General features: G+C 63.4%; 2 protein-coding genes across 4 annotated transcripts; one reads left to right on the forward strand and one right to left on the reverse strand.

The window, feature by feature from the left end:
* Positions 1–723: 723 nt before the first annotated feature.
* On the forward strand, positions 724–5,556 carry TRIM41 (tripartite motif containing 41). Of its 3 annotated transcripts, XM_062514577.1 has the most exons (7): positions 724–1,105; positions 1,241–1,729; positions 2,126–2,221; positions 2,650–2,880; positions 3,195–3,217; positions 3,458–3,585; positions 3,967–5,556. In XM_062514577.1, exons 1-7 carry the CDS (start codon positions 845–847, stop codon positions 4,494–4,496), a joined length of 1,758 nt encoding a protein of 585 aa, XP_062370561.1. In that variant the 5' UTR covers positions 724–844; the 3' UTR covers positions 4,497–5,556. The 3 variants fall into 3 exon arrangements, with proteins under 3 accessions (XP_062370561.1, XP_062370559.1, XP_062370560.1); XM_062514575.1 differs by having other exon boundaries at positions 724–1,729; XM_062514576.1 differs by having other exon boundaries at positions 724–1,729; positions 2,656–2,880.
* Positions 5,557–5,903: 347 nt separating this feature from the next.
* RACK1 (receptor for activated C kinase 1) lies at positions 5,904–9,816 on the reverse strand. Its single transcript, XM_062514578.1, has 8 exons — positions 9,598–9,816; positions 8,925–9,096; positions 8,060–8,207; positions 7,383–7,478; positions 7,183–7,293; positions 6,789–6,929; positions 6,506–6,616; positions 5,904–6,035 (listed from the first exon to the last, which is right to left on the reverse strand). Exons 1-8 carry the CDS (start codon positions 9,704–9,706, stop codon positions 5,970–5,972), a joined length of 954 nt encoding a protein of 317 aa, XP_062370562.1. The 5' UTR covers positions 9,707–9,816; the 3' UTR covers positions 5,904–5,969.
* Positions 9,817–10,271: the final 455 nt, after the last annotated feature.

Here is a 10,271-nt window from a genome sequence, read left to right on the forward strand (position 1 = left end):
GGGATCCCGCGTCCGATCCGAGGAGCTCGGGAAAAATGCAGAAAGAAAAGGCATTTCTGGTTAAAGAAAAGAAAAAACAAAACAAACAAAACAAAACAAGACGAAAACCTGCTCGAGCGCCCCGCGCGGGACTCGAACCGGCGGCTCCGGGGCTCGGAGCGCCCCGCGCTGGGCTGAGCTGGGGCCTGCCCCGCCCCTCAGCGCTCCAGTCCTCCAAGAGCAACGAGTCGCGTGGGCGGACAAACCCCGGAGGAAGTGGCGCGCCTGACACCGCCCCCCGTTGCTCGGCAACCGGAGCCCACTTCCTGTCACGTGGCGCAGAAGGGGCGGTACCCGCGGCGGAAGGCGGAAGTGCCGCGGCGTTTCCCGTCTCTGGCGGAGCCGCCGCCGGGCGAGCGCGGCCGGGGGGATCCAGCGGGGACCGGGCGGGACCCGGCGGGCACCGAGCGGCTTCTCCGGCACCGGCCGCGGCCGCGAGGGCGCGGGGGGGACACCGGCACGGGCGGCGGCGAGCGCGGCGCGGGTATCGGTGACGCCCGGTGAGGCCTAGAGGGGCCCAGGCCGGCGGGGAGGGCCCGGCCCGGGGTGGGCAGCGGGGGCCTTGAGGCCTCCGCCGGGGCCTGGCCGGGTCTCGGGGGCTTTGGCCGAACCGGGGGCGTCGGAGCGAGACCCACCGCGGGTGGGGGGACCGGGGGGCCGGCAGGGGAGGGGGCGCCGGCAGAGCCCGGGGGGGCAGCGGGCGGCTGAGCTGGGCCGGGGGCGCTGCGGGGCCCGGCGGGAGCCGCGGAAGAGGAGGAGGAGGAGGAAGAGGAAGCGCGGCGGTAGCAGGGTCTCGACCCCCGGCATGGCGGCCCCCGCGGCGCTGGGCGGCCCCGGCTCCCGGCCGGACCCAGTGGAGACGCTGCAGGAGGAGGCGATTTGCGCCATTTGCCTCGACTACTTCGCCGACCCGGTGTCCATCGGCTGCGGCCACAATTTCTGCCGCGGCTGCATCTCCCGGCTATGGGCCCGCGGCGGCCCCGAGCCCCCCACGGGCGGCTCCGAGGGCGGCTCCGAGCTGGAGGAGGACGAGGACGAGGACGAGCTGGAGGAAGATGAGCTGGACGTGGAGCAGGAGGAGGAGGAGGACGTGGCCGGCGTGGACGAGGAGGAAGACGACGACATGTGGGAGGAGGAGGAGGAGGAGGAGGAGGAGGAAGCCGAGCTCTGGGAAGACCCCGCGGAGGACGAAGAGGAGGAGGAGGAGGAAGAAGCCACGGCATGGGCGGGGGGCGCGCAGGGGGGGCTTTACTTCGGGGACGAGGACTATGACGAGGACGTGATGGAGGAAGACGTGGAGGAGGAGGAGGAGGAGGAAGCGGAGGAGGAGGAAGAGGAGGACGAGGAGGAGCGGCCGCCTCCCCCCGCGTCCCCCCGGCGCCCCCCGGTTTTCACGTGCCCCCAGTGCCGCAAGACGTTCCTGCAGCGCAGCTTCCGCCCCAACCTGCAGCTCGCCAACATGGTGCAGATCATCCGGCAGCTGCACCCGCGGCCCCAGCGCCCCGCGGGGCCCGGGCCCGGCCCCGCCCCGGCGCCCGGGGGCCCCCCCGAGCTGTGCGAGAAGCACCAGGAGCCGCTGAAGCTGTTCTGCGAGGTGGACGAGGCAGCGATCTGCGTGGTGTGCCGGGAGGCCCGAGGGCACAAACACCACAGCGTGGTGCCCCTGGACGAGGTGGTGCAGGACTGCAAGGTGGGGCCCGCTCGGGGGAGGGGGGTTTTGGGAGGGTTTTTGGAGGGTTTGTGACACTGGAAGGGTCCGGCCGGACCAGCTCAGTGACTGGGAATGGGGGGGGGTGTTTGGGGGGCTGGACAGCCCAGTTTGGGGCAAAGGCCAGGTTAGGGTGGGGAAAGGGCCAGGTTAGGACGGGGAAGGGCCTTTTCCATCTCTTTTGGGGGGAAAGAACGGTGCAAAGGCTGCAGGAGCAGGAAGAGGGGATGGGTTGGGATGGAGGAGGCGTCCGGGGGGGCTGTGCCCAACCCCCAGTGCAGTCAGGGAGGGAAACAGGACTGGACGGGATGGGGTGGGGGGGTTGTGAGGGCAGGAATGCCGGGATCTGCGAGGCCTGAGCTCCTCCCTTTCCCTCAGAACAAGCTCCAGAGCCACCTGGAGCCGCTCCGGAAGCAGCTGGACGCGGTGCTGAAGCAGAAATCCAGTGAGGAGGAGAAAATCTCCGTGCTGAAGGTGAGGACTGGCTGATCCCGAGGCCTTCTCCCGATTCTGCGGCTTCCCAACTTCTGCTCCACCACAACCAACCAGTGCCAGGGCACCAAGATCCTGTTTTCTCAGCCCTAGGGATGGTGGAGGTTAAAAACCCTCCCTCAAGCCCAATTTGAGGGGACAGAGCTCCAGCTAAGAGTTGTTGGAATTCCCTTCCCACCCACCCTCCCTTTCCCTTTAAGATTTTTAAAAACCCGCTTCACCCTGGATGGAATTCCCCAGCAGCCGCCCCATTCCTGACAAAACCTCCCCCGAATCCTCCCGTTTCCCCTCCATTTTGTTTAACCCTTCCCCTCCCCGTATTCCCGGGCCGTTCCCAGCACGGACCCCGTGGGTTTTTTTTTGGTTTTTTTTTTTTCCCCGCCCCCCCCCCCCCCCCCCACCCCCGGCAGGAGCAGATGCAGGTGGAGATGCAGGAGCTGGAGGCGGATTTCGAGGTGCTGCACCGGTTCCTGGCGGGGGAGCAGGTGCTGCTGCTGAGGCAGCTGCAGGAGCGCCACGAGGCGCTGCTGGCGCGGCAGCGGCGCAACCTGGGGGCCCTGGAGGAGCGGAGCTCGGCGCTGCGGCGCCTCATCGGCGACGCCGAGGCTGCGGGCCGGCAGGACGGGCTGCAGCTGCTCAAGGTGTTGGGGGGGACGGGGGGGGTTTGGGAGAAAATGGGATTTGAGGGGCGGTTGGGATAAGATGCTGTGGTAGAGTCCGGGTCGCTCGCTTGGGGTTTTTTTTTTTTTTTTTTTTTTTTTTGAGTTTGTTCTCTGGGGAGGGGGGAAAAAATGATTGGGGGGGGGGGGGGGGTGTTTTAATCCAGCCACCTGGATTCTTGTTTGTTGAGGTTTGCAAAAGTTCTCCCTCCCGGAATCCCACGGGACCGATCCAAGTCCTCGTTAACTTTTCCCTTTTGTTTCCTCCCTGTTTTGCACCTGCTGCCTTCTCCCAGGACATCAAAGGCACCTTCATCAGGTCAGTCCTTCCCCCGTTTCCCGAGTCTCCTCGGCGTTTCCTAGGAAATGCCATCCCAGGAGCTTCTCTAGGGTGGGTTGGGGTGGTGGGATTTTGGGGGTGATTCGGGGTATCTGGGGGAGAAGGAAGGCTGGGAAGACACGATGGAGCAGAGTCCCAAATCCTAATTTTCTCTCCCCTCCGCTTTTTTTTTTTTTTTTTTTTTGTTTTGTTTTGTTTTGTTTTTTGCCCCCATTTCAGGTGCGAGAACATCAAATTCCAGGAGCCCGAGATGGTGCCCGTGGATGTGGGGAAGAAGTTCCGGAATTGTTTCCTGCAGGATGTGGTGATGAGAAAGATGGAAAAGGTCTTCAGCAAAGTGCCCCAAGGTGGGGGCGGGGAAGGGGGGGAAATTTGGGATTGAAGGAGTAAAAATTGGGGGGGGGGGGTGTGGTTTGAAGGATTTGAAATTGGGGGTTGAAGAGGTGAAAATTTGTCATTTAAAGGAGTGAAAATTCTGGGGCAAAAGGGTTGGGGTTAAAAGGCTGGAAATTGGGGATTGAAGGGGTTGGAAACTGGGGGTTAAAGGGGTGAAAATCCGCAAGTTGAAGGGGTGGAAATTTGGGGTTAAAGGGACGGGAAGAGGTGAGAATTACGAGAATTAGGATGAAAACGCGGGAAACTGGGGGGGTGGAAATCCTCTCCTCCACCTACCACAAATTCCCCTCCAAACCCCCCCTAAGCCCCCTCCCGACCGCCCCCCCCCGCAGCCGACGTGACCCTGGACCCCTCCACCGCCCACCCTCGGCTCAGCCTGTCCCTGGACCGGCGCAGCGTCCGTCTGTCCGAGCGGCGCCAGGAGCCCGCGGGCAGCGCCCGACGCTCGGACGGCGACCTGTGCGTGCTGGGAGCGCCGGGATTCAGCGCCGGCCGCCACTACTGGGAGGTGGAGGTGGGCGGGCGACGGGGCTGGGCCGTGGGGGCCGCCCGCGAGACCACCCGGCACCGGCACAAGGGAGCGTCCGGCGGCTCCTCGGCGGCGCCCAAGCGCGAGATCTGGGCCGTGGGCACCAGCGGGAAGAAGTACCAGGCGCTGACGGCCACCGAGCAGACGGCGCTGGCGCCCGGGGAGCAGCCGAGGCGTTTCGGGGTCTACCTGGACTACGAGAGGGGCCAGCTGTGCTTCTACAACGCCGAGAGCATGAGCCACATCCACACCTTCCACATCTGCTGCCGCGAGCGCGTCTTCCCCTTCTTCCGCATCCTGGCCAAGGGCACCCGCATCAAGATCTGCACCTGACGGGGCCTCCCTGGGAGGTTCCTCCTCCTCCTCCTCCTCCTCCTCCTCCTCCTCCTCTTCCTCTTCCTCCTCCTGCTGCGCCACGCGGAGCTGGGTCAGCTCAGGATGGGGGAGGCCCCTCGGGAGTGGGGTTGGGATGGGGCAGGATCCACCTGGGAACCGGGTTTGGGTTGGGATGGGCGGAGCTCACGTTGGAACTGAGTTTGGTGTTGGGATGGGGCAGGGTCTGCCCATCTTCGAACCGGTTTTGGGTTGAATGGAGCAGGGTCTGCCCCTTTGGAACCGGTTTTGGGTTCAATGGAGCAGGGTCTGCCCCTTTGGAACCGGTTTTGGGTTCAATGGAGCAGGGTCTGCCCCTTTGGAACCGGTTTTGGGTTCAAACGGGGCAGGATCCACCCCTCTGGAGGTGACTTTGGTTTGGGATTGGGATTGATTCCCTCTAGATCTGGTTCCTGTTCAGTTCCTGGTGCTGGGAGCTGCTCCCTCCCTCTCTCCCAGTCGTGTCCCAGTTGAATTTTGGGCCCTTCCCAGATCCCCCGGGAGTTTTTCTGCGTTTGGGGCCAAATCCTCTGAGATTTGAAACTCCCTCCTTTCCCAGAATCCGCATTTCTCAGTGCCTGGATTTTTTGGGATTCACCCGAGCCCGCCCCCCTCCCAGCCCTGATGTTCCCCTGCTGTTCTGCTCCTCCCCTCCCTTTCCTTGCCATTTTTGGGGGAAAATCCTGGATTTTCCTCTCCCCTCTGGCACTTTACGGGGCCGGGAGGAGCCGCTTCCCCCCCGCAGCTCTGGAGCTCCCCGAGTTGGGGATATTTATTTTTTCCCCTTTTTTATTTCCAGCCGGATCCTGTCCCACTCGGGAGCTCCCCCCTGCCCCTCCCCTTTCACGTTTCTCTGGATTTTTGGTGGATTTGGGAATTTCCTGTTGGTGTTACAGAGCTCATTCGGGATATTTTTGGCTAAAAATGAGAATTAAAATGGAGATTTAGTTTTATGACATGTCAATAATAAAAGAATAAAGAAGTTGTATCCGAGGCTCCAGGTCACAGGACCCTGGGAAGAGCCATTTCCAGGTTGAGTCTGGGGTAAAATACCCCAAAAATGGGGTCAGGGCCCCCCTTTCCCCCCCCCAACATCACCAAAATAATTCCCAGCTCCTTAATCCCGCCCTGGCCCTCATTAATTAATTAAGGATGACTATTGGATATTCCAGAAATCCTGGTCGGGTTCCTCACGCCTTAATTTTACCGATTTTGGGTTGTTTTGTTGTTTTTTTTTTTTTTTTTTAATTCGGGGGTTTTTGCAGCAGAAGGGAAGGATGAGGAGCATCCCCCAAATCCCCCCCCCCGACGTCAGCAGCGTCCTCCTTCCCAGGTTTAACCCAGCAGGTGACACACGGCGACCCCAGCTCCACAAAGCGCCGTTTTATTGGAATTTTTTTTTTTGGGGGGGAGATAAAAAGGCAGGATTTGGGCTCAGCGGGTGCCGATGGTCACCTGCCACACCCGCACCAGGTTGTCGGTGTAGCCGGCGAAAAGGGTCTGGGGACAAGGACAAGGGGTCACTGCAAGGCCACCCCTGACCCAGGTGTGGGGAGGGCAGGAGAGGCCATCAGCTCCTTCCTGGGGTGGCTCCAGGTACAGGGTCCCCAAATCCCCCAGACCACTGAGGGGTGCCCCAGCCCTCTTTCCCCAAATCCAGGTGAAATGTCCCAGGTGAGGCTCCCCTGCCCAGGTGAGGCTCCCCAGGTGAATGTCCCAGCCCAGGTGAGGTTCCCCTGCCCAGGTGAGGCTCCCCAGGTGAATGTCCCAGCCCAGGTAAGGTTCCCCTGCCCAGGTGAGGCTCCCCAGGTGAATGTCCCAGCCCAGGTGAGGTTCCCCTGCCGAAGTGAGGCTCCCCAGGTGAATGTCCCAGCCCAGGTGAGGTTCCCCTGCCAAAGTGAGGCTACCCAGGTGAATGTCCCAGCCCAAGTGAGGCTCCCCTGCCCAGGTGAGGCTCCCCAGGCTCTCACCTGCCCGTCGGCCGACCAGGCCAGGGATGTGCACTGGGGCGGCTCCGCTTTGCTGCTGGTGCTGATCACCTCCTGCTTCAGCTCGTCCACGATGATCTTCCCTTCCAGGTCCTGTGGGGCAGGACAGGTGAGGAACAGCACCAGTCCCACCCGGATCCCACCCCAGCCCGGCGCCGGCTCAGAAACAGCCTCTGGGTTTCCCCAGGGAGAGGTCGGAGGCATCCGAACGTTTCATCACAGCACGGGGAGGGGGGGGGGGGGGGTCGTTCCCAGAACTCCGTACCCAGATCTTGATGCTGGGCCCGGTGGCAGCACACAGCCAGTAGCGGTTGGGGCTGAAGCACAGGGCGTTGATGACGTCCCCTCCGTCCAACGTGTACAGGTGCTTGCCCTCGTTGAGGTCCCACAGCATGGCCTGCCCGTCCTGGGGACACCGAGGGGACGCCCAGGCTCACAAAGAGAGCCAGGAGATTCCCCGGGGTGGGGCCACAAAGCCCCGCGGTGGTCTCCACGATATCCCCGGCACCTCCAAGGTCCCCAGGAGCTCCCAGCAGAATCCCCGGAGGTTCCCTGGAGCGAGGCCGACCCCGTCCCCACACCCCGACCCGGGGAACCCCGCAAGGGGAACTGGGGCCGGGGGCGTCCCTGCGCCCCCCGAGGGTGCCCCCGGGCCCTACCTTGCCCCCGGAGGCGCAGAGGGAGCCGTCGGGGGACACGGTGACCGTGTTCAGGTAGCCCGTGTGCCCGATGTGGTTCGTCTTCAGCTTGCAGTTGGCCAGGTTCCACACCTGGGGTGGGAAGAGTGGGGTGAGAGGGGCAAATCCTGAGGTGAAATCCCACCCCCCGCCCTGCTCCGGGAGTCCCTCCCCGTGCTCACCTTGACCAGCTTGTCCCACCCACAGGACACGATGATGGGGTTGCTGCTGTTGGGGGAGAAGCGCACGCACGACACCCACTCCGAGTGGCTCTCGTCCTGTGGGGGACAGCGGTGTGGGGACATGGCCAGAGCCCCCCCCGAGGTGTGGGGACATGGCCAGAGCCCCCCCTCGAGGTGTGGGGACACGGCCAGAGCCCCCCCCCGAGGTGCGGGGACACGGCCAGAGCCCCCTGGGGCTCCCCCAGCCCCTGGGATCAGTCCCAAACCCACCAGGACTGACCCCAAAGCCCCTGGAATCAGCCCCAAACCCACCAAGTCTGACCCCAAAGCCCCTGGGATCAGCCCCAAACCCACCACAAGTGACCCCAAAGCCCCCGGGATCAGCCCCAAAGCCCCTGGGATCAGCCCCAAACCCACCAAGTCTGGCCCCAAAGCCCCTGGGATCAGTCCCAAACCCACCAGGACTGACCCCAAAGCCCCTGGGATCAGCCCCAAACCCACCAAGTCTGGCCCCAAAGCCCCTGGGATCAGCCCCAAAGCCCCCGGGATCAGCCCCAAACCCACCACAAGTGACCCCAAAGCCCCCAGGATCAGCCCCAAAGCCCCCGGAATCAGCCCCAAACCCACCAAGACTGGCCCCAAAGCCCCTGGGATCAGCCCCAAAGCCCCTGGCTCACCTGCACCGTGTACTTGCAGACCCCCAGTGTGTTCCAGAGCTTGATGGTCTTGTCCCGGGAGCCGGACACGATCTGCCGGTTGTCCGAGGAGAAGGCCACGCTCAGCACGTCCTTGGTGTGGCCCACGAAGCGCCGCGTGGTCGTGCCCCTGTGGGAACAGGAACGGGCTCAGCACCCAGGAACCACCCAGGAACCGGGAGAAACACCCCTGAACTAGGAAAAATATCCAGGAGTTAGGGGCCAAAAAGAGACGTGGAGTGATTTACTCAGCGAGTGGGAATGGGATCAGAGGGGTTTCGGGGGGGGGGGGATTTGGGGATTGGGACGGGTCCCGCTCCACAAATCCCAACCCTTTTCCAGGTGCTTCCCCTCAGTGCGGCCCTGGATGCCCCAAAATCCAGCCTGACCCCACCCTTAGGGCTGCTCCCCGCCATCTCTCCCATCATCATTGCAGGACGTGTCGTCAGACCCCGTGGGATCAGCGAAAGGTCAGGTGTAATCATCGGGAGAGGGATGGGGAGCAGCTCCAACACCCCAAAAAACCCCGGGATTCACCCAAATTCTGGGACAATCCCACGAGGGGAGGAGGGAATGGAAGAGTCGGTGCTGCCTCCCTGGCTCCACGTCTCTGCTCTTCCCTGAATCCCTGTTTACTATCCCAGCGTTTCTATCCACAGAGCACCATTCCCACATTTCCCTTCCTGGGAATTCAGCTCCTCAGGAAGCTCAGGAATGGTGAGCGAGCACAAAACCAACGATTCCCGTGATTTCCCCATCCAGTGGGATTGCTCTGACCCAGGCCCTCCCCCACCCCCCCCCCACCCAAAACATGCCCCAAGGACCCCCCCGAGCCCCCCGGACTGACGTGGTGAGGTCCCAGAGGCGCAGGGTGCCGTCCCAGGAGCCCGAGAGCGCGAACTGCCCGTCCGAGGAGATGACCACGTCGCTGACAAAGTGCGAGTGGCCACGCAGGGCCCGCTGCGGGATCCCGTAGTTGGTCTCGTCACGGGTCAGCTTCCACATGATGATGGTCTTGTCTGGGGTGGGGACACACAGCGCTGTCACCCCCGGTCTTGTCCGGGGTGAGGACACACAGCGCTGTCACCCCCGTGACCTGCAGCCACCCCTGTGCAGCCTGGGAGTGGGGGGACACAAATAAAAGACAAATCCCAATAAAGGAGGAAGCGGATGCTGCTGCTTCTTCTTCCTCATCCTCGCTCAGCTCCTGCTGCCCCAAATCCCTCCCGAGCGGAGTTTTGGGGACTCCCGGCTCCAAACCCAGATTGGCTGTGGGGAGGGACCCCCGGTTCTGTCAGCGGAGTCCTCCAGCCCCCCCAGAACCGTGTGAGCTCCCCCAGACCCCTCCCAAGGGCTCCCCCAGACCCTTCCCAAGGGTTCCCCCAGACCCCTCCCAAGGGCTCTCCCAGACCCCTCCCAAGGGTTCCCCCAGACCCCTCCCAAGGGTTCCCCCAGGCCCCACCGCTGCTCTCCCCCATGGTCACCCCCCAGGCCCTCCCCGATGTCCCCGGGGCGCGCACCGCGCGAGGCGGACAGGATCATGTCGGGGAACTGCGGGGTGGTGGCGATCTGGGTCACCCAGCCGTTGTGGCCCTTCAGGGTCCCGCGCAGGGTCATCTGCTCCGTCATGGCGGCGGCGGACGGCGGCGGAGGCCGGCGGGGAAGGCGGGATGGCGGCGGATGCGGGGAGGCCTCGGCCCGGACCCGTCCGTCTCCTCAGGCCGGCGCGGGCAGAAAGAGGCGGTGCCGCTTCCGGCGGAACGGGAAGTGATGTGGCACCGTACGGCAGCATGGCGGCCCGCACGGGCAACATGGCGGCGCCCTGAGGTGTTGTACGGAAACTTTTCTTTTTTTTGGGGGGGGGGGGAACCTCCCAGAGGATCCCAGATCCCCCCCCCCATAGGATCCTCACATCTCCCCAGGGGATCCCAATATCCCTGCACAAAGCATCCCAATGTACCCTCCAAACCACCCCAAAAGGCTCCCCCAAAAGATCCTCACATCTCCCCAGAGGGTCCCAAAGTCCCCCCGATGATCCCGGTATCCCGCAGTGATCCCAGTATCCCCCCAGTGATCCCAGTATCCCCCAGAGGATCCCAGTATCCCCCTGCTGATCCTGGTATCCCCCAGTGATCCCAGTAACCCCCCTGCTGATCCCAGTCTCCCCCCAGTGATCCCAGTATCCCGATCCCGC

This window comes from Cinclus cinclus, unplaced genomic scaffold (genome assembly GCF_963662255.1).
Source record: "Cinclus cinclus unplaced genomic scaffold, bCinCin1.1 SCAFFOLD_214, whole genome shotgun sequence".
In the NCBI taxonomy this organism is placed as follows: Eukaryota; Metazoa; Chordata; class Aves; order Passeriformes; family Cinclidae; genus Cinclus; species Cinclus cinclus.

Coding starts and splice junctions, on each gene's coding strand:
- TRIM41 (XM_062514575.1), top strand. CDS start 845: ATGGCGGCCCCCGCGGCGCTGGGCGGCCCCGGCTCCCGGCCGGACCCA. Junction 1,730..2,125: donor AGGTGGTGCAGGACTGCAAG/GTGGGGCCCGCT, acceptor CCTTTCCCTCAG/AACAAGCTCCAGAGCCACCT. Junction 3,586..3,966: donor CTTCAGCAAAGTGCCCCAAG/GTGGGGGCGGGG, acceptor CCCCCCCCGCAG/CCGACGTGACCCTGGACCCC.
- RACK1 (XM_062514578.1), bottom strand. CDS start 9,706: ATGACGGAGCAGATGACCCTGCGCGGGACCCTGAAGGGCCACAACGGC. Junction 9,097..9,597: donor GATCCTGTCCGCCTCGCGCG/GTGCGCGCCCCG, acceptor TCCCCACCCCAG/ACAAGACCATCATCATGTGG. Junction 6,930..7,182: donor TCTGCGCCTCCGGGGGCAAG/GTAGGGCCCGGG, acceptor CGGTGTCCCCAG/GACGGGCAGGCCATGCTGTG.